General features: G+C 36.4%; 1 protein-coding gene across 1 annotated transcript; it reads left to right on the plus strand.

Annotated features, from left to right (window-relative positions):
• Positions 1–210: 210 nt before the first annotated feature.
• MEIOB (meiosis specific with OB-fold) lies at positions 211–23264 on the plus strand. The gene is made up of 14 exons (XM_039349765.1): positions 211–227; positions 1755–1829; positions 6131–6188; positions 8773–8904; positions 10668–10740; positions 11690–11876; positions 13390–13490; positions 16192–16244; positions 16345–16440; positions 16853–16954; positions 18248–18401; positions 18754–18946; positions 19541–19627; positions 22163–23264. The coding sequence occupies exons 2-14, from the start codon at positions 1764–1766 to the stop codon at positions 22268–22270; spliced, it is 1410 nt and encodes a 469-aa protein (XP_039205699.1). The 5' UTR covers positions 211–227; positions 1755–1763; the 3' UTR covers positions 22271–23264.
• Positions 23265–23277: the final 13 nt, after the last annotated feature.

The raw sequence follows: 23277 nt of genomic DNA on the forward strand, positions 1-23277 counted from the left end.
CTATCCCGTAATTCTATTCTATTCTATTTTAGGTTTAGCATTTGGCACGCTGTGCGAACCCATCTAACTTCCTTCCTAACGCGAACTTTTTCGAGAGCAACTAATGATGGGAATGGCGTTCCTGCAACAGCTGAGCAATTAACATCGCGTCCAGTAGGAGGCGCCGCAACTGCCAGCCGGCCACTTAAGGAGTCGGGTGGAGGGGGGAAAGGGGGAGAAAAGGAAAGGTGAGTCCGCGTAGTGCAAATCCAGCGCTTCCCGACGGGCGCGCCTGCGCACTGAGAGCCACGCTTTCCCCCCCCCCCGCCAGGTGCGCTGAGGAGAATCGCGCTTTGAGGCGGCTTGTTAGTTCGCGCGTTCCTTGGCTTTTAATGGAACTGTTTAAAAAAAAATGTTGTTTACGCCCGTTATTCGTACCCCCATATTTCTCTATTGGAAAAACTGGATCTGAGTTTCAAAGATAAACAAGATCCGAGCCCTTTTCCTTTTCTAATTCTCGGAATTGGACAAACGCGAACATGTTTTAGGAGCGCGTATTTCCTTACTCGCCTTCCATCGGCCCGCAGGCGGTGATGGTTCTCAAGAATGCTTGGGGCCAATGGTGGCTTATGGCCTCCTTTCCAGCCTTCTTGTCAGCCAAATGTACTGGGGAGACAATCCCCCAAATTCCCATCTATCCTTGGCCATGCAGGCTGGGGATGCTGGGTGCTCTAGTCCTTAACCCTTGGGGGCCTAAAAGAAGAAAATAAAGTAATAAAACATGCGGCACACTCTTGCCAAACTGGCCATTTTACATTTACGATATTGAAGTCAAAGCATTTCTGCTGGGGTTTCTTCATAAAGCCCCCCAATTTTGTTTTACAAAGATGACTCTTTTTTATTATGCAGGTTTTTTTTTCCCATACTGATCAATTCTCAAAAAGGTTCTGAGTAGCCTACAAATAGAATTTAAAAACTACCCAAACCACAATAACTATCAACTTTCTAGCCATTGGCACACCATTTGTATGTCTGTTTATGCCAAACCAAAAGACGACAAGAATTAAACTACGGAAGTGGCAATAAAGCTGCTGCCATACAAATAAAAATTTTAAATTAATATAATTCAAACGGTTTTGTTCCTGTGAGGAATTTACCTCACTCTCCAAGAGATTTCCTATTCAAAGCACAAGATTAAAACAACTGCATTAAAAATATATTTCAAATGTATACCACACATTTTTCTATTTTTTAACAGTGACAGTTTTACTAAGTAATTTGCTCTTCACACAATGTGTTGTCTAAACTTCCCATATGATGTGTAAAGCATGGTTTGTGTGACTATGAATTGATTCAAATATATGTCAAACTAGGTGTTGTTTGAGCCATGTAAATAGTTTGCTTCAACTATTATGCAAAGCCACACATAATGATAGTACAAATCACAACCGCCAGGTTCATGTAAATATGCTAATTCAAAAATGAAGTAAATCATATTATGGGTTAGCTCACTATGTCTTCTTCAACAACCCATGATTAAAACAATTCATGACTTACAAAATGGGTAAATCCAACTATAAATCATTTTATTAGGAGACTGAATTGTGTTTTTTTCCTCAGCTCATGCAGTTCCATATATCTAATCTTAATATCGATCTATCAATGTCAGGCATTGTTCCTAAAAATGGTTTTATGAATACATAATACATTAAATAATATAAATAACTGAATCTGTTTTTAAAAGGACGTTCTGACTTATCTTTCTCCAATTTCAGGTAGAAAGAATGGCGTATTCCATTCCAGCAAATATTGTAGCCATTTCAGATCTGCACCCAAGCCTTGCTCATCCTGTAGGTCTTAGTACCATAACAATATTTTGTTCTCTGATGAAATTGTGTATGTGTATTCTCTGATAACATTATGTAATAGGTTTATCTTCTTGTGCTCATAGCATTGGCAGAATTATTAGAGACAAAATATTCCTGTGTCTCAGAAACTGAACACTGGTATCTCTTTGGCAAAAGAGAAAGGATATTACAATCAACTAGGATGATTGACTAAGTTAAATTATCATGAAAGGATGCCCTCCATGCTTAACCTCCATCCTTGGTTAATAAAAGTGCAATTGCCAGGTTCACATCACAATACTTGAAATAAATTATAAAATGGCTGAATGTGATGGCCTGTTTGTATCTGAGTTTCACATCAAAAAAAATTCTATGCCATTTTAGATTAGTGAATGTCGATAATGACCTTTCTCTAATCAGTCAGTTTAACCAGTTCAGCAAGTTTTATCAATTTTACCAATCCACCATAGTGGGGAATGTCAAATCTTTCCTTATGTGTGCATATAATAGTCTTGTTATAATAATCATATATTGATAGAATAGAATATAGAATAGAATAGAATAGAATAGAATAGAATAGAATAGAATAGAATAGAAGTTGGAAGGGATCTTGGAGGTCTTCTATTCCAGCCCCCTGCTCAAGCAGGAGAACCTGTACCATTTCAGACAAATGGTTGTCCAATCTCTTCTTTAAAAATGCCACTGTTGGAGCATTCACAACTTCTGATTAATTATTCTTACTGTCAGGAAATTTCTCCTTAATTCTAGGTTGCTTCTCTCTTTGATTAGTTTCCATTCATTGCTTCTTGTCCTGCCTTCAGGTGCTTTGGAGAATAGCTTGACTCCCTCTTCTTTGTGGCAGCCCTTCAAATACTGGAACACTGCTCTCATGTTACACCTAGTCCTTCTTTTCATTAAACTAGACATACCCAGTTCCAGCAAACAATCTTTATATGTTTTAGCCTCCAGTCTTTGTTGCTCTTCTCTGTACTCTTTCTAAAGTCTCAACATCTTTTTTACATCGTGGTGACCAAAACTGGATGCAGTATTCCAAGTGTGACCTTACCAAGGCATTGTAAAGTGGTATCAACACTTCACGTGATCTTGATTCTATCCCTCTGTTAATGCAGCCCAGCACTGTGTTGGCTTTTTTGACCGCTGCAGCACACGCCTGGCTCATATTTAAATGATTGTCCACTAGGACTCCGAGGTCCCTCTCACAGTTACTACTATTGAGCAAGGTACCCCCTATACTATACCTTGTGCATTTGTTTTTTCTTGCCTAAATGTAGAACCTGACTTTTTTCATCACTGAATTTCAATTTGTTACATAGTGCCCAATGTTCAAGTCTGTCAAGATCCTTCTGTGTCTTAGGCCTATCTTTGGTAGTGTGGGCATACTTCCAGAATTCTAAAGAAAATTCAATTCAAACTATCAAAGGTCTTCTCTGCATCTAAGAAGATCAGTGCAGTTTGCTTTTCATTATGTTGATCCAAATATCCAATACATCCAAAATTCAATACATTTCTAATATTATCTTTTCATTTTCCTTTAGGTAAAAATTCACATTGATCTTCCTGAATAAAGTCCTGTAAAATTATTTTCAACCATTCATCCAATATCATTGTAAACAACTTATAGTCATTATTCAATAAAGATATTGGTTGATAATTTTTTATTAAAGTCAGGTCCTGAGATTCTTTACATATGAATATGTAACTATGTAAATATTCACTGTTGTAAAGATTGTAAAATTTAATCCTCAAAACATAATAAGCTGGCAGACCATCTGGACCAGGTGCCTTTCTGATTTTAGTCTTTTTAATAATTTTACAAACTTCTCTTATTCTTACAGGTACATTCAAAATTACTGATTCTCTGTAATCTTTGATAAATTCTGTTTATATAAATAATGATTTTTTTACAAATAAATTTCTTGACTCATCTGTAAAGTAGAATAATAATGGTGAAACACGTTTTGCATATTTACATTATCTGTTATTATAATGTTTCCTTCTTGTAATTTTAGTATCGTTTTCCTTTATTTTTCTTTTCTCAGCTCATATGTCAACCATTTTTCTGGTTTATTTGTAAATTCAAAATTCCATTGCTTTGCATAATTCATTCTTAGTTCCATCTCACAGTTAACGTAGATAATTGCTTCTGTATAAAGGAAGCAATTGTCCTGTCTGAGGACTGTTTAAACTCTTCCTTTTTTACGGCACCCAAAATGACTTGTATGGTATTCCTACTATCATAGCAAGACCCTTTGTTGAATTAACACAAAATCAGATTAGCAATTTCCTCCTGACAGAAATTAAAAGATATATTATTCAGCCATCGTTTTATGAAGTTAATTTTTATTTTTATCCCACCTTTATTATGTTTATAAATAATTCAAGATAGCGAGCATACCTAATACTCTTTCTTTTTCATATTTTTCCTGCAGCAAAAACCCTATGAAGTAGGTTTGGCTGAGAGAGAGTTACTAGCACAAAGTCACCTAACTGGCTTTCATACCTAAGGCGGGATTAGAATTCACAATTTCCTGGTTTCCAGCCTGGTTCATTACCAGACTGAACACCAAAACATTTCCAAAATATTAACTCATGGGTCAGTTATATTTGTCCAGAAGGGTTTATTTATTTTACAGCAATGAGAGGAGATTAAGTATTAGAAAAAGGACTGAGCCAGAACCTAATTTTTTGTCACTTGACTTGGTAAACAAATCTTGCTTTCAGTCTGTAAAAAACTGGTTTATTTAATGCCAGGCATTAAGAAATTCATCTTTTAGAAAGTTAGTAGCAAATAGATAGGGGTATGTGTAAACGTATGTGTTTCCTTAAAAATAAACAACTAGCTCCAGAAAACTAAATTCTAAAGCATTACTTCAAAGAAACAATATATAATTGGGTCACTAAATCACTGTTTTAAATTAGGCAAATATTGTATCCAATACTCTAAATAATGTTACTTGAAGACAGAAAAGAAAAATAACAAAGAGTTGTTTGGCAAATGGACACAGAAGTTTTTTCTTTTCCCCTTGATTAGCTGAACAGTGTGGCTACAATCCCAGTTGTACACATTTGGGAATCATTCACTCAAAATTAAAGATATATACAAAAGATTTAGGAATAGATCTCATGCTTTTAATTTTGAATTATGGAATTTTGCTTGGTTAAAAGAGACTAAATAATTTTGTAAAGATAAAATTTAAGAAGTCTTTGAAGTAAATACTGTTGTAAGTCCTAAGGCATTAAATGACATTTTGGATTCCAGGAACCAGTTCCTTTATTATCAGTAGAATTATGCACAGGATATGTTGCCATCTAATTAAATTACTGTGAGTAGGAAACTAAACATTTTGAATGTAGATTAATAGAACATGTTTTAAAAAGCAAGCTTTTGGAGACTTTGAGGGAATTATATTTTATTACACAGATACTCTAAATGAACTCATCCAGATAAATGGAGGAATTGTTTTCTTGCCCCACCTAGTGACTAAAAAGATCACAGAAATTTAAGACACTAGTTTTCAATACTTGTTAATTGTGTTTACCAGTGCTGCAAATTAAGAGAAATAAAATTAATGATTGTTTAATTTTTTTGAAACTTTTTATTTCTATGACATATTTGTAACAACTGCATATATTTACTTCCATGAATCTTGCAGCTGGACAAAAAAGTCAGGGTTGTTTAAATAGCTGGAGCTCAGAATAGCTATAACTCATAAATGAAACTAGGAATATCGTTCCTCTAATTTGAATATTCATCTGTTCATTTTATGCACTCTTAGAAGCTGCTTTTACTTAGAAAAATATAATTTGGGGGTTGATTTACACATGCTTGAAGTTGGTTTTTGAAATAATCCATTCTTGAGAGCTCATGGAGGCAACATAAAATGTGACTTATATTTAACATGTGAAGAATTAGGACCACCCACCATTACTTCCTGGAATGTACAGAAAAGTAGAAGCCTTTATTAAGTGGACACAAGTTTTTTTCCATAATTAGTGCTTTCATCCTTTCTATTATTCATTCACTACCATTAAAATGAGTTTCTTATATTACTATTTCTTATTATTCATAATAATATTCCTTATTTCTCACACATAATCTTTTTGTATATTGCAATAATGACTTCTGTTAATAAATTAATGTTTCTGTCAAATAAATGTTTCTGTTAAAATAGTAAAAACATGTTTTTAATTAATGAAGGAATATAGAGAGTCTGAAAACAAACCCATCCTGTACATCTGTATTTGATGTATATATTCTGCAATTTCTCTTTTTTTTTTCTTAGAGTATAATCGGTGTGGTGATTGGGAAAACAGATGCCAAAGGCTTTCCGGACAGAAAAAGTAAAGTGGTTTTTAAGTATCTTAATCTCAGTTTCCCAGGCCCTATCTTTCTCTCAGTGTCTTGACTAATTAAAAAAATATCTGGTGCAATCTTTTCTGTACAAACTATGTCGAAGTGACAATAGCCATGTCACAGGTATACATTTCACAAGCTACACAAGGATCATGAGAAATGATACTTTATACCACTCAAGTGAGGCCACACTTGGAATACTGCATCCGGTTCTGGCTACCAAGTTACAAAAAAGATGCTAAAGCCCTAGAAAGAGTGCAGAGAAGAGCAACAAAGATGATAAGGAGTCCAGAGGCTAAACTGTCCAATTAATTGTTAAAAGAGCTAGGTACATGTAGCCTAATGAAGAGAAGGATGACACGATAGCTGTCTTCTGGTACATGAGGGACTGCCACAGAAAGAATGAATAGAATAGAGCTGGAAGGGACCTTGGAGGTCTTCTAGTCCAGCCTCCTGCTCAAGCAGGAGAAAGTCGGGGTCAACTTATTCTCCAAAGCACCTGAAGGTAGGACAAGAAGCAATGGGTGGAAATCTGTCACAGGGAGATCCCACCTGGAAATAAGGAGAAATTTCCTGACAGTGAGAGCAATTCATCAATGGAAATGCTTGTACCCAAAACAGGCCCTAGCCTGGCGCCAAAGCCAATAAAGGCCACCAGACACGAGGAATGGCATTTTCAGCTGCTTTTATTGGAGCACTTCAGCAAAAAGGTCTCAGCAGCTAAAGGAGCCAAGATCTCAAACAATGCACAAGCACAAATTTTATGATGATTGAAGAAGTTAATACCCTAAAAATCACACATTGGTTCCTTGACATGTTTCTTTTGATTGGATTTTCCTACTTCACCCCCCCCCTTCTTCATACGTTGCACATTTATGTTAATAAGCTTTCTTATCCAAAGAGGTGTATCTTTTAATATTATAATACGCTAGAGCTTATCAAAGTTTATATATCTACTTGCCTTAGCTAGCATCCTTCTAGCACAGTGGTTCTCAACCTGTGGGTCGGGACCCCATTTGGGGTCGAACGGCCATTTCACGGGGGTCACCAAACAACACAGTCAACCATTTTTTCCCCCCTTTTCCTTAGCTGTGCTACTCCCTTTTATTCTATTGGCTTTTGAAAGCCAATAGAATAGACTCTCTTGAATAGAGTCTCATTCTACTGGCTTTCAAAAGCCAATAGGAATTGTCCAGGCTGTCTCTGGCCTGCTGAGCCCGCCAAAAGTCCCATTCTGCAAACGGTGCTGCACCAGTTGAGTAGTCCTCGACTTACAACCGGTTGAGTAGTCCTCGACTTATGACCGGTTGGGAGTCGCGGCATTAAAAAGGTTGAGAACCACTGTTCTAGCATGTCCTTCTAACTTGTATCTTTCTTGCTAGGCAGTAGCGTCCCACCATTTGTTAACTCACCGCAGCTGAAACTTTCTATGTCGGCAATTCCTTTAACAAACTTTCCTAATTTCCAACCTGAGCCCTTCAAGCTTGCCTGTCAGAGTTGTGAGTGCTCCATTGCTGGAGATTCTCAAGAAAAGATTGGACAATCATTTGTCTGGGATGGTATAATGTCTCCTGCCTTGGGCAGCGGGTTGGACTAGAAGACCTCCAAGGTCCCTTCCAGCCCTATGAGTCTACTTTATTCAAGTGGTGATAAGAAGGGGAACAAGGTTTCCCCATCTCTATTTTTTGTTGATATGCCTCTCAGTACTTTTAAAGATAGGCGCTTATTCCATAGTTATAGCACTAGGCCTTTCTCTATTTTGGAAGCAGTGGACATAAGCAAAATATTTTATGCAATACTAAAGCAATATTTCACACTTGTTTCTTTTCCTAAACTTTTTGTTCACACTTGTTTCTTTTCCTAAACTTTTTGTTTCCATTCCAGAGAAAGCTTTAAAAATTATGATGACCTCTAGTGGTATGAATGAGATTGCTCTGCAATATTTTCATTGCAGTTCCTCATCCAGCAACATTTACAGAACAGTACATAGAATAGAATAGAGCTGGAAGGGATCTTGGAGGTCTTCTAGTCCAGCCCCCCGCTTAAGCAGGAAAACCTTCCTGACAGTGAGAACAATTAATCAGTGGAACAGCTTGCCTCCAGAAGCAGTAAATGCTCCAACACTGGAAGTTTTTAAGAAGAGACTGGACAGCCATTTGTCCGAAATGGTGTAGGGTTTCCTGCCCGAGCAGGGGGTTGGACTAGATGACCTCCAAGGTCCCTTCCAACTTTACTACTATTACTTATTACTTACCTATGCCATCTCAGACAAGTGACTGTCTAGCATTTCCTCTTTGCTGCTGCTGCTTGTATCTTAATTTCCCTGTTTCCTGACGTACTGTATGTTTATATATAAGGGAATGGGCATTTGGAACTGAAGTGCTGACAGTTCTCACAAGCAAACTAGTGTCTGGTACAGATGTCGGGCCCAGAATTGTTTCATTGAAAAACAGTATTCACAACATGGTTTAAGTTTTGTAATATCAGGCAAAATATCATCAATATTATATTATGTGTCTCACACCAAGTTCAAATTTTAAATAACTTTCTTAAATATGTTTCTCTCTGCAGATATTGGATCAGAAAGATATATTTTTTGTTTTACTGTTCGTGATTCCCCATCGTGGTTCATAAATGTGAATTCCTGGGGAAGAGAGGACTATATTAAATCACTTTCAGAAAGCTTTAGACTTGGTGATTGTGGTAAGCTGGAATTTATTCTGAACATATTTCAATATGTTTTTCTCTTTTTTAAATCAATATAATGTGGTTGTGATCTTAGTGTGTTCTTAGTGTGTTTTTAATTATGGAACTATTTAATTGGAACCATTTTTTTCAGTTAGACTAACTGAAAGAAATTATATTCACATATTCTGATTAGTGAAGCTGTTATGAAGATATATAAACTTAAAATAATTTCCCATATTTCTTCTTAGATCATTATACTATGTTTTTACTCTTCTAAAATGTTTCATAAGTATAAAAATAATTGAAGTCATCTCCTACAGTGAATGTGGGAATACTCTAGTAATTCCCATTGAAATAAAGGGAATTATTTTTGAATAAAATGGTATTATATATTGCATAACCTTTATTTCATTTAATTATTTCCACAAGAATAAGTGGGCCTTTAAAACATCTCCAGTGCTTCTTAATAAAGTTTTATTATGTGAGCCTAGAGACTTAAAATATAATTTAATGTTATCGTTTTTGATTATTTATTTTATGTGTATATTAAGATCACTGCCAGCTCTTCCTAATTTTCTATATGGTCGAATAAAAGCTATATCACAGTTTAGTTTACCTTAGCTGGTCACAAAAACCTAAGTCAGGCTAGATCTACTTAATACTTGAATTCTACAACAGAATCCTAGGGCTAGAGCTAGACTGAAATATTTTTTTTAGAAAATCACAAACAGCACCAATAGCAAATCACATCCTTGTGTGGCCAAGAAAACTACATGGATATGGTTCCCGTAGTCACCAGGAGTTGAGCCTGATTCCATAGAATCTTATTATTTTCTCTCTCTTTCATTTGAACAATTAAACCAGGAGAGATAAACTTAATCCAAAAAGTAAAGAAAAGCCGTTTTCTCAAGTGTCAGCAGATATTTGAGGATGGAATTGTTCGAAGATAAGATCTCTCTCCTTACCAAATTTTATCTATGTTGGAATCACTGGAATGAGAAATTAATTTTTTTTACCCCAACTTGAATAATTTTAGCTGTTCAAAGATCAGCCAGAGATGTATTCTTCACGTCTTCAGTGACCTTCATTAACATTGCTGTGCTAATACTGCTAATAAAAACATTTTTTTCAATACTCAGTTAATAGCTGATATGAGCCTAAGAAAAATTTGGGCAGAGCTGCCCCACATTGCAGGGGCTCCTTATTGGGTGAAGAATAGATAAAAGCCACAGATCACCCATTCCTGATTTAAATGGTCTAATCTGTGCAAGCTTACTGTTGTACAGTAATTGGTAATCTTTTAAATTTTAAAATATTTCTAAAAAGCATGTATAATTAAAAAGCCTACAATTTAATCATGCTGCTTTTTACCTTGTACGGTATTTTGTATTTCAAGGTAAAAAGACACTATGCAGCACCAACATAGCATGTATCTACGTATCATTAAAGGTACAGCATCTTTCCAGGATAGACCAGCTGCCTTCTGCATATGCAGTGTAAAATCCTGGGAAAAGATACACTTGATTTAAGGAGTTGCTGTGTTGCAGGCAGGAGATATGTATGCCAGATGTGCCAAAGCAACTTTTACATTTGGTTATGAAGTGGTGCACAGCCTACTTCTTTTATCTTCTTTTAATAACCATTTTGTTTGGATTGAAAAGTAGGGTGTAATTCAAATCATTCGCTCTGTAGATTCTGCTTACATGGCAAATCTTAGTACTAGTTTGTAGGTGTATCTGTCCACTTGTAAGCTGTTATTTGAATTTTTTTTATCACAGTCATAATTGAAAATCCCCTAGTACAGACAAAGGAGGTGGAAAAAGAAGAAAAGTTCAACCCTACTACAACAAGGTAAATTAAAAATGGAATTAATGAGGTTGGAATAATTAGATTGTTGTTATCAGAAGATGCAGATGATAATTACTGCACAAAGCTAGGGAAAATATTCTACATGAATACTGCATATATCATAACAGGCAGTAGTACAGTATAATTATTTTGGCTTCTGGTTTATTGGAGTAATGCAATTAATATCCAAATCAATCTACAGAGACCTTTTTTATGACATTTTCTGCAGTAAAACGTCGTAGAAGCATTTTTCCTACAAAGCATTGTGAGTAAAACCTGTCATACATAAGACAAAATCTTGAATTGTGCACTTACCTATATTCATCTTTTATCCATATCCAAAAACAGTATAACAGTTTCATTTTATTTCATATCCAGAAAATAGACATAAAATATAGCCAAAGGAGGAGGTCAAAGCACTTGAGGGCAGGACACGGAATAAAGGGTAGAAAAATATTAAAGAGAGATCCAGACTAGAATTAAGGAGAAATTTCCTGATAGTGAGAACAATTAATGGCAAGCAGAATGGGTTGCTACAGAAGTTGTGGGTGCTCCATCACTGGAGGTTTTCAAGATGAGATAGGGCAATCATTTGTCCGAAATGACATAGGATCTCCTGCAGTCTATCAGTTGGTAACTACAATGGGTAGCAGTACTTCTAAAAGATCCTCATGCAGCTGTGAAAATTCTGATGAAATTTTTATGTATATGATAGACTGACCTTGTTACAAAGCTTAACTACAGTATAAAGGACAATCTGCTTCCAGTAAATTTTTTAGGTTTGAATAAGTCAGAAGAAATTTAGATGTCAGGAAAGTAATTGAGAATTGCTATTTGTAATGATTTAATCTGTCACTCATACTGTGTTTAAATATAAAAAGTTTGATGCAACCAGTAGTTTGGACTGCATATGTATTTACAAGCTGTAAAATGTTCTGTGCCCACTTGTCAGCAGTTACAAACTATTGCTCAGTGAGAATCACTCTGCCGTCAGAATCTATGAAGCAGACACCAGACTGCTGTCTCTGTTACATTTACCTGTAAAGAACTCTCAAGATTTTTACTCACTGGGGGATATTGTGGCCAATGGACAAAGCCTGGATGGAAAAATAATTAATGTTCTTGCTGCTATTAAATCAGTAAGTCATGCCAATTGTAACAAATCAAAGAGAGATCACATTATAGCCTGAAAATGAAATTGATTTCGGTATAAATATTTACTGGGTCATAGAAGTGCTGGGAGTAGGACCTTATGTGCTGCTCAGCAGTCCCTTTGCTTGATTTAGCACTAATAAAAGGTTAATGAATAACATCAATCAAATATTTTATAAACAATATTCTATAAAACCATAATGGATTTAAGATGCAGCCTCAGTAAGGTACTAAAAGTTTATTTAAAGTCTTTTAAAATTTCTGCATAGGTTAATTAGTAATCATGAGGTTAAGAATTAATGCTAAATGCAGTATTCAAATTAAGTTGAATCTCACCCTTGTACCTTTATCCTCCCTTTCCTGCATAATCCATGTAAACTCTTCTGCACAAACCATATTGAAACCAGCAAAAAATACATAAGCTCCTATTAAATGCTGTAGTGATTCTCATACACAGTTACCCTTGAAATCTAAATCTAACTGTGAGGAAATCTGTAGCATTGGTGGCAACCCATACCTGTAAAGTTCACTGGAAAGGAATTAGATCTTATGGAGATACGAGGCAGTTGCAATATTAGACAAGGCGACTGACTTCTTATAATGTATATAAGCTTTTTATGTTCATATTCATAGTATTTAAGTATTTAAGAATGAATTTTAGCAGCTTGTGGGTATCCCTAAATCTGCAATAGAGGAGAAAGAAACATTGGAGAGAGGGAAAAATAGTTTCTAAATTATTCCTGACTTCATTTACTGAGTTAAACTTTCCTTCAGCTGGACTTTGGTGGATGAAAAAAAGTAAAGAACCTTTATATGTGTGTGTGTGTTGAGAGAGAGAGAGAGAGAGAGAGAGAGAGAGAGAGAGAGAGAGAGAGAGAGAGAGAGAGAGAGTAATGGGACATTAACTACCATATATGAGAAAACCTTGTTTTATTTAAAATATGCAGTTGTTCCCTCCCAAAGCTTTAACTGGCTGCTATCCATTAATAGTAGTAGTTTTAACCGTTCAGTCATGTCCAACTCTTGACAACTTTATAGACAAGGGCTCTCCATGCTATCTTGTCAAACACAGCTTCTTTTCAGTTGTTGGATGTTCATCTTTGCATCAACTATGATGGTATCAAGCCAGCAAGCTAACCATTAATACTTCTTAGTAATAAGAATGACTATTTAGTAATAAGAACTGCTAACGAATTCCATAGGAATTCTAATTTTTGTTATAAGTGACAAAGTGAAACAAGAATACTTCATTTCCTATTCCACAATTTGATAATTTGTTCTCAGAAATATGTGACTTTCTGAGAAGAATATACTATACATTTTGTCCACCCACACACATCAATTATAACCAGTGCATGTATAGCTTAATTCTTGCTGAAATGGGTTTAGGTGTGAACAGTGGAAACATGAATATGAGAACAATTTCTGTTTAACAAAACAGATATACATGGAATATTAAGATCAAGATCAGCTTTTCTTTTTCTTTTTTCCTTTACAAAGGTGGGCGAACCAAAATATTTTTCTACTTCAGACAGGCGTAAAGGCCACAGATGTGAAGTAAAGCTATACGATGATAGCGAGTCTTCCTTTACAATGATATGGTAAGCGCTGGCTGAAGCCATAATTCAGCTATACCAATTGTTGAAGGAAAAGTCTTCATCATGGTTCACTCCAAGCTGGGAATAAACAACATGGCGACTGCTTTAGAAAGAAGGTGGCAGTTTATTGAAGAGGAGAGCCAGACAGGAAGATGGCTCTGGAAGAAAAGAGAGTGAGCACATGTAGGGAGTGGGTTTTTATACCCTCTGGAGCCTTTCGTTTGGAGTTGTTCCTGCGGCATGAACTTTGACCTGTGTCTGAGTGTGCCCTTTGGCATCTGTGGGTTAATTCTATTATGTCCTGTCTTAGACTTTGGGTGGGGTATGTAGATTTTAGGTGTCTTTGTCTTCCTAAGCTTCTAGCTGGGGGCCTCCAACCGTCCTGGATTATTTACATCTGCATTTCTACAGAGCTGGTTTCTGCTTGGGGGAGGGAGACTTGGGGCTATTATGAAAACTGGGCATGCTTTTCTGCCTCTTTAAGATCCCTTGAGGAAATATATTTTTCTGCCCTTTTAATATTTCCTTCTCTGGGGGGGCTGACTTCCCACACAATGAATACAAAAATGTGAAGCAACAATGGATATAAATGCATACAATGATCACCAACTGAAACCAGTTAATTGTGTGACCTTTGTGAAATACAGGATTCATTCAGCCATAATGTTCTCGGAGCTTTGAATATAGAACCACCTTTCGTTTTTGCTAACCCATCAGGAAAAGTTCTGCATCCAAAACTCTCCAGAGAGAAAGGGAGGTTGCTGCGTCTGTAACAGGCTTTTGAATCTGAAAAAAAAAAAGTTTTTAATGCTATTGTTTGCATACGAGTATAAAAAGTAAGGAAAATTACCTTGATGGAAATGTGTAAGAAATGTTAGCAAGAGAAAGGGAGTTGTAGCCCTGAGAAAAGCGGTAACATTCAGAAGTGGCTCAGATAGATGCCTCCCTGATTCACGGGAGAATAAGAAGGGATGGAGGAGATACAGCACCATCAGACTTGCAATATCCTTTTAATAGGCCCTCTCAATAAAAGCAACTATAATCCACAATTAGTCAGTGGAACAGCTTGACTCCCTGAGTTGTGGGTGCTGGAGATTTTTAAGAAGAGACCAGACAACCATTTGTCCAAGATGGAATAAGGATTCCTGCCTTGCGCAGAGGGTTGAACTAGAGCAGTGGTTCTCAACCTGTGGGTTGGGACCCCATTTGGGGTCGAACGACCATTTCACGGGGGTCGCCAAACAACGCAGTCCGCCATTTATTTCCCCCTTTTCCTTAGCTGTGCTACTCCCCTCTATTCTATTGGCTTTTGAAAGCCAATAGAATAGACTCTCTTGAATAGAGTCTCATTCTATTGGCTTTCCAAAGCCAATAGGAATTGTCCTGGCTGTCTCTGCCCTGCTGAGCCCGCCAAAAGTCCCATTCTGCAAATGATGCTGCACCAGTTGAGTAGTCCTCGACTTATGACCGGTTGAGTAGTCCTCGACTTACAACTGGTTGAGTAGTCCTTGACTTACGACCGGTTGAGTAGTCCTCGACTTACGACCGGTTGAGTAGTCCTCAACTTACGACTGGTTGAGTAGTCCTCGACTTATGACCGGTTGGGGGGTGGCGGCATTAAAAAGGTTGAGAACCACTGAACTAGAGGACCTCCAAGGTCCCTTCCAGCCCTATGATCCTATTCCTCTTTCTCCTGTAGAGTTGATTTCCTGGTTTGTCCTATCTACCAGGGCTTACAATAGAGATAACTGAGATTAAACATTTTAGGAAGATGTGAGCTAAAGATGCAGCCTGGAAAGACAAAGAACATGTATATTCTATGCTGTTAATATGACTAATTACTACAATCTTCAAATGTACAGGTTGTCCTCGACTTACAACCACAAATGAGCCCAAAATTTATGTTGCTAAGTGAATCTGGCTTCCCCATTGATCACGTGACCTTGGGACACAGCAATGGTCATAAATATGAACCAGTTACCAAAGCATCCAAATTTTGATCACATGACCACGGGGATGCTTCAAAGGTTGAAACTGAAAAATGGTCATAAGTCACTTTTTTCAGTGCCGTTGTAACTTTCATCAGTCCCTAAATGAACTGTTGTAAGTCGAGGACTACCTGTATTTGGCTGACAGTTCACTATCCTTATGCCTTCTGTGTTTTTGAAGGCTATGCAGAACTTAAGATTCAATTCCAAAAAAGGGCTTCAGAGCATATGGAGACATGAACACATCACCTGCCTATGATTGTTTGAAACAGATGCAGATAAGTACTATAGTCATGCCTTCCATATGTTCAGAAACATATTTTTAAAATCATATCTAAAATGCTGTGCAGCCCTAATAATTTGAACCTCTTAAATCTAACCCGTCTGGATTTGTCTTCCCATATGAAATCTTCTAATTATTGAGTAATGAAATCTTCACATACCAGATGCATATGTGAAGATAAAAGATCTTTCCATTCGCTCTGGAATTTATTTAGTAGGATTGTTCCTGACTGTGTAATTTTTAGGAAGGGGGGTAACAGAGAAACATCTGATCAAGTATTTGCTTTATTTTTTGTTTTTTATTTACTAGTTTTATTTACAGTATTATACTTATATGCTTTTAATATCGGAATACTTCCCTAATAATATACAACCAAACATTTTAAATAAATAAGCATTTATTTATATTAATATAATGCTATTGTCTTCTCCAGCTGGGACAATGAATCTATTCAGTTTGCTCAGAGCTGGGTACCCCAAGAAACAGGTATTATATTTTTTTTTCATTTTCATGTACCGTAGATTTTTGTTTTAAGATATCTAAAGTTTGCCTGGAATAACAAAACACATTGTATTTTCTTTCTCAGTAATATTTGCATCTGATATAAGAATAAATTTTGACAAATTTAGAAACTGTATGATTGCAACTGTAATCTCAAAGACCATCATTACTATTAACCCTGGTAAGAAATAGTTCTTAAGTTCTGTTTAAAATATCATAAATGCTTATTTAAAATATCATAAATGCTTATTCTATTCATTTTAATGAATAGAAGGTTGGGAATTTAAAGTCAATGGTTTGGATCTGAAATAAAACTATAAGTATAAATAATATATCATAAACAATTTTAGCAATGCATATATTATACAAGGGTTGAACCTCCAACTCTTAATTTTTTCAAGGAAAGCATATTTAGTAGAGATCCCCTGCTCAAGTCTTATTGTCTCTCTATAGTTTGAAGTTATAATGGCTCTGCTCCCCAATCATCTGTATAACCCTATTTACAAAACTTTCATCTAAAATCCTCATGATATGTTATGGCATTGCACATATTTACTTGTATTAATATTATATTGAAAAATATTTTTTTCAAGATACAGCAGAAGCCAATATTTTATTCAACTTTATAAGACAAAGTCCAGAAATGTTAGACTTGGATGATGAAATGAAAGATCAGATCAGGGAGTCCATAAATTGTGAGTGGTCTTTTAAATATTTTTTTTAACCTGATTGAGATCTTAGTTGTCACTTCCGTCTTTTAAAGAGTAGCCGCTCCTTATAACTGATTGGAACTTTGCTTGAGTATAACTTAAAACAATGATCTTATCTATTTATGAAAAAAAACCATAAATCATACTTGATAATAATAATAATAAAGTTGGAAGGTACCTTGGAGGTCATCTAGTCCAACCCCCTGCTCAGGCAGGAAACCCTATCCCATTTCAGACAAGTGACTGTCCAGTCTCTTCTTAAAAACCTCCAGTGTTGGAGTATTCACCGCTTCTGGAGGCAGGTTGTTCCATTGGTTAATTGTTCTAATTGTCAGGAAGTTTCTCCTTAGTTCTAGGTTGCTTCTCTCCTTGATGAGTTTCCATCCGTCGCTTTTTGTCCTGCCTTCAGGTGCTTTGGAAAATGAAATGAAGAATAACAGAGACTTATTCAGCCACTATAGTATAGGCGAATGAATGCAAGGTTAAGCCAGTCTGGAAAACCAGATTTATATAAAAATAACAATTCTGGTTATATACATAAATGAGGAAATGATTGCAAAATCCACTGAAGTGTATGGAAGCTTCCTAAATCATACATCATGGTAACCTACAATATAACTAGTTTATGGTTTAGTATTATGTATGAATCTAGCAACTGTGGTTTATAAATCGTAGTTAGTATTTTATTTACTTATTTTAGGAATTTGGGGGTCATTTAGAGCAGGGGTCCAACCCCCGGTCTGTGGACCAGTACCGGGTCGTGGCATGCCAGTAACCGGTCTGCACAAAGAAGCAAAGCCCCATCCATGGGATGCAGGCAGCACACAAAACCACGCATTCTCCGGTCCGTGGAAAAACTTCTCTCTGCAGAGCTGGTCCCTGGTGCCCAAAAGGTTGAGGACCTTTGATTTAGAGTCAGTTTTGTGCAGCGGTTAAGGTGATGATTTAGAAAAACAAGAGACTGAGTTCTACTCCCTCCTTAGGCATTGAAATCCATCTTATTTGAGACCAATCCCTCTCTCTCAGCCCAGCCCACCTCACAGGTTGTTGTTGTGGGGAAGATCTGAGGAGGAAGGTGTACTATGTACATTCCCTGCCTTGAGTTACTTATGAAGTAATAAAGGCAGGATAAAACTCTAATCAATAACCTCATGCTGCCCTTAGAGCCACCTGGCTTTGCAGAATGAACTATTCATATTTTGAGTCTTAGACTTTAGAATCAATCCAGTCAAGTTTTGCTGTTTTCAGATGTGCTTTTTTCCTTCTTGTTATCTATAGTGCAGACCATAGTTGATGTTTATACAGTGGAACAATTAAAGACGAAAACTTTGCAAAATGAAGGAAAACCAGAACCATTTTATGGCATTATTTTTGCCTACATTTCTACATTGAATATTGATAATGAAGCAAGTAAAGTAATACGAAACAGATGGTAAGCACCTCGTTAAGGGAAACTGAGTAGCATTATGGACATTTATTCTCTTCTCAATTTCAAATTAGCCTGGAAAACCACTGAATTTGTACATTGAAATGGACTCTTTAGGCTCTGAAATCTAACCCCCTGCTCAGAGCAGTAAGCCTAATTAAAGCGTGCCTGCCAGATGGTTACCCAGTTTCTGCTTTAATCTATTCAATGAAGTCTACTATCTCCTTTGATTATGGATTCAACTGTCAAACTGCTTTCCATTCATCAGTCTGAAAAAAAAGAGCTATAATACAGAAAAATCCATTTGAAAATCAGTCAACTGTATATCTATTCGTATGTTTTCTTTTTTTCTTTGTAGTGTTAAATGCCACTATGTTGTCAATGAAAAGACAAATACATGCTCTTTCTGTAGCAGCACTAACTCCTTAGATGCGGATGCTGTGCCAATGTTTGCCAGCTTTGATTTACTAGTTGATCTAACTGACCATACAGGAACGCTTCACTTTTGCAGTCTCTCAGATATAATAGCTGAAGAAACTTTAGGTCACACGGTAAGAACATAGGAAATAGTTTTCTACTACTTGAATGTATTCTTTTAGGTTTGTTATGCCAGTAAAATTCCTGGAAACTCTCATCAATAATGTTTGGGGCCAATTCAGAATTTATAGATACCAAAATGTTTGTACAGTAAATCTGCTGCAGTTAATGAAGTAGGCACCATTCTATTAAAAGCTATTCCAGCTTAAATTTACTAAGCACCTATGATATCAAGGGCATCACTAGTTATCACAAGTTTGATATCAAAAAACTTCATTAGAGCCAGTTTGGCCTAATGGTTACGGCACCAGGCTAATATCTATTAAGGGCATACTACAGCAATCAATTGGATATAAATAATTTACTCCTGGGATAGCATTTATAGTGAAGTAATAATTACAGATGTTTTAATAATTTTGATTCATTTTGATGTATTTTCTTTCCAGACAAATTGTGAAAATTGCATTTACTGCGTTATTTGCCCTGCAGAAAATTTAGCTTTCTGATCATTATACCACATTTTGGACAGGAACATTTTATTGTTGAATTAGGTTTGATTGCAGACTTAAGTGTAGTTTTAACGAACTGAATTGCGATCACTCCACCAGGTCCAAGAATTTCAAGCTCTGACAGAAACACAAAAGACAACATTAAAATGGCAACTCCTTCTAGAGAGAAGCAAAATTTATTTTAAGGTAAGTATAATAAATAATAATAAAGCATGATAAAATTTCATAAAAGAGACAGTTTGGTGTAGTGGTTAAGAGGCTGATCTAGAAACTAGAAGACTGAATTCTAGGCCTTCTTTAGCTGTGAAAGTCAGCTGGTGAGCCATTCACTCCCAATCCACTTCATGCAGGTTGTTGTGAAGAAACAGGAGGCAGGAATATTAAGGATGTTTGCTGCTATGTTATATATATCTAATAATAGAATAATAACAATAGTAGTAGTAATAGAATAAAGTGCAGATTGTGCAAAGAAGCAGAGGAAATAGATCATATACTCAGCTCATGTAAGAAGATTGCACAAACTGATTATAAATAACATCACAGTTAACCAAAATGATTCACTGGAACATCTGTAAAAATTATCAGGTTCCAGTACAAGTAATCCTCAACTTAGGATCACAACTGAGCCGAAAATTTCTGTTGCCAAGCAAGACAGTTAGGTCTTGCTCTGTTTTACAACTTTTCTTGCCATAGTTGTTAAGTGAATCGCTACAGTTCTTAATAACATGGTTACTGAGTGAATCTGGCTTCCCCATTGACTTTGCTTGTTAGAAGGTTGCAAAAGGGGATCACATGACCTTGGGACACTGCAACCATCATAAATACGATCCCGTTGTCAAGCATCCAAATTTTGATCACACGACCTTGGAAATGCTGCAAAGGTCATGTGAAAAATGGTCATTAAGTCACTTTTTTCAGTGCCGTTGTAAGTCTGAACGGTCACTAAACAAATAGTTGTAAGTCGAAGATTATTTGCATGATATCCTAAGAGGAGTGTCAAACTGGCAGCCCACAGGCCAGATGTGTCACATGCAGGCCACGCCCACCCTAACTCCACAAAGGCAAAAAACCGCAACACGTCACGATACGTCACGTGACGCGATCGCGTTTGACACCTGTGTCCTAAGTTCTTCGGAAGAGCTTTGATGCATAGGAAAACCGACATCAGTTTAAGAAGTGGCAGCTGTGATTCCACAATCTTATGACTATAATCACACTGTAATACAGCCCTAAAGATGCCACTATTTCCCATGACTTGACCCAGTCCACTAACATCTGAAAATCCACGATCAATTTCTTCCACTGAATGAAAAACTGATCTGCAGGAAAAAAGACATTTCTACACTATTGTGGAACACGCTATCCAGAGACTTAAAAAAATATTTTTTTTTCTCAAAAACACCGTTAATACAGAATTTTTACAAATTACTAAATTCATGTTTATAACTGCTCAAATATTTTGTCGAACTTCTCTAGCAGTATAAAAATCTAGGAGATACAAATGGAACAGTGGTGGTTTCTAATAAGTACTATTTATGAAACAGTATACATAACAGTGTTCAGTCTATCGATCTAGAAATAAGGAGAAATTTTCTGACAGTGAGAACAATTAATCAGTGGCTTACCTCAGAAGTTATGGGTGCTCCATCACTGGATGTTTTTAAAAAGAAATTGGATATAGCCATTTGTCCAGAATGGTATAGGGCAGGGGTAGGCAACCTTGGCTCTTTTATGACTCATGGACTTCAATTCCCAGAATTCTGGGAGTTGAAGTCCATGAGTCATAAAAGAGCCGAGGTTGCCTACCCCTGGTATAGGGTCTTCTGCTTGAGCAGAAGGTTGGACTAGAAGACCTCTAAGATCCCTTCCAACTCTGTTCTTCTGTTACATGATCTTATGAATTTAATTAGACATGATGTTGCTGACAAAAAAAAAAAAATGAATTGAGGAGCATCAAGTGAAGTTTTTTGAGACCTGTAGAAATTTCTCTTTATATTACTCTAATTTAGCTGTGATCTCACTAATGGAAAAAATTAATACTTCATGATTAAAAGAAAAAAAAAACAGGTGGGAGGGTTAATAAAAACACAGTGCAAAAATTCCCTTTACTGTTTCTCTCCTATTTGAAAGTATACAGTATGTTTACATTCCTACAGCGTGCTTAACTGGTTCTATTAATAACATAGCAGATCCATTTGCTCATGCTAATCTTTTTAATTATTTTGATGCTTTGTATCTTATGTGAAACAAATGTCCTGGCTTACAGTTCAGTATATTGCATGTACCAGAAAAATGGGATAATTAATTAACCAGGTTAAACGTGTTGCCGAAACAGAACCATTGTATAATTTGTTTATTTATTTATTTATGAGACTTATATACCACTTTAAGTGCAAGCACTCTCTAAGCGGTGTACACCAGCAAGCAATGTATATATATATATATTTACATTGCCCCCAACAATCTGGGTCCTCATTTTACCTACCCCGGAAGGATGGAAGGCTGAGTCAACTTTGAGCCGGTGAGATTTGAACCGCTGACCTGCTGAACACAGTCAGCTAAAGTGGCCTGCAGTCCTGCACTCTAACTGCTGCGCCACCTCGGCTCTTAATTAATAAGTTTAATATTAAATATAATATCAAGTTTAGTATTATTCTTTTGTTGCAAAAAGAGGGGGAAACCTTTAAAAATTGTGGTGATTTGTACCTTTACCTCCTATAGGTTATTTTTTCTACCACAGCACGAACCGGGCTAAGAGTGAAACTGCTTTCTTGCAAGCTAGCAGATCCAGTGGAGGCTTGCCAAAACTTGCCCGAAAAAGGAAAATAACTACATTACGCACCTTCAAAACAACTGGAAGGAATTCTTATTTCATCCATAGCATGGCAAAAATGACTTCTTCAGAGGGGAATATGCACTCCATTGCAAAGGCTTGTAGAATAGACTTTATTAAGGTGGCAAGATTGTGTCTGACTTTGAAAAGTTTGTTTCACTTTCTAATTTAGTTTTCCATTATAATGTGGAAGGAATGTATGTTTTCAATATTCTTCATGAGCAAGCTTAATTTTTAATTAGCTCAGAAGGAAGAGCATTCAGGACATTCTATAGTGAGAGATGGTTCATAGCTGAGAGTTTCAACTGGGAGAAAAGCACCTTCTTCACGTGTTGTACAAGTCATGAACTTATTACGTGTAATGAAGGAGTGTCCTATCTCAGCACTTTCCCATTCCCCCCTTTAAGTCTTCAACAGGGAATCTATGACCTGCAGTTGCAAAAATGTAACTCTATTTTGTTTCATAGACAATGGGCAAGTAATAATATGAACTAACTGGCATTTATTCACAGAAACAAAAAAAAAGACAAGTTTTGGCTTCATTTCAAAGTGCTTCTTAAATCTTACCATATAAAATATAACTTTTAAACAATATAATTTGGCACAAAATCCCTTCATTACTTGGTGATGTTTTTAAGGAAGGTACATTATAACTATAGAATATAAAGTGTTTTTGCAGTCTTAAAATATATATATAGGCTTTTTTTATTTATAGTTACAGGCTGGTCTTTTCCAGACAGGCCAAAAATAGGAAATGGACAACCAATCTAGCTTCTAAACTTGAACTTGCCAAAGGAAAACAGCCCACATATCTTATCTGCACATCACAGCAAAAAAGACTCCTGTATTAGGGTCTGTTTAGCTACTCCAACTAGGCCAGGGGTAGGCTCAGGAATTCTGGGAGTTGAAGTCCACGAGCCATAAAAGAGCCAAGATTGCCTACCCCTGAACTAGGCCTAGGCCCCTTCATGACTCGTGGACTTCAACTCCCAGAATTCCTGAG

The sequence above is a fragment of the Crotalus tigris genome, unplaced genomic scaffold (assembly GCF_016545835.1).
Source record: "Crotalus tigris isolate CLP2741 ecotype Arizona unplaced genomic scaffold, ASM1654583v1 scf7180000018301.7375997, whole genome shotgun sequence".
Classification (NCBI taxonomy): domain Eukaryota; kingdom Metazoa; phylum Chordata; class Lepidosauria; order Squamata; family Viperidae; genus Crotalus; species Crotalus tigris.

Bases quoted from the DNA above. Each gene is read 5' to 3' on its own strand.
- MEIOB (XM_039349765.1), top strand. From the start codon at position 1,764: ATGGCGTATTCCATTCCAGCAAATATTGTAGCCATTTCAGATCTGCAC. The intron at 10,741-11,689 runs GTAAATTAAAAA...CCCACTTGTCAG, and splicing joins TTCAACCCTACTACAACAAG to CAGTTACAAACTATTGCTCA. The intron at 13,491-16,191 runs GTAAGCGCTGGC...TGTCTTCTCCAG, and splicing joins TCTTCCTTTACAATGATATG to CTGGGACAATGAATCTATTC.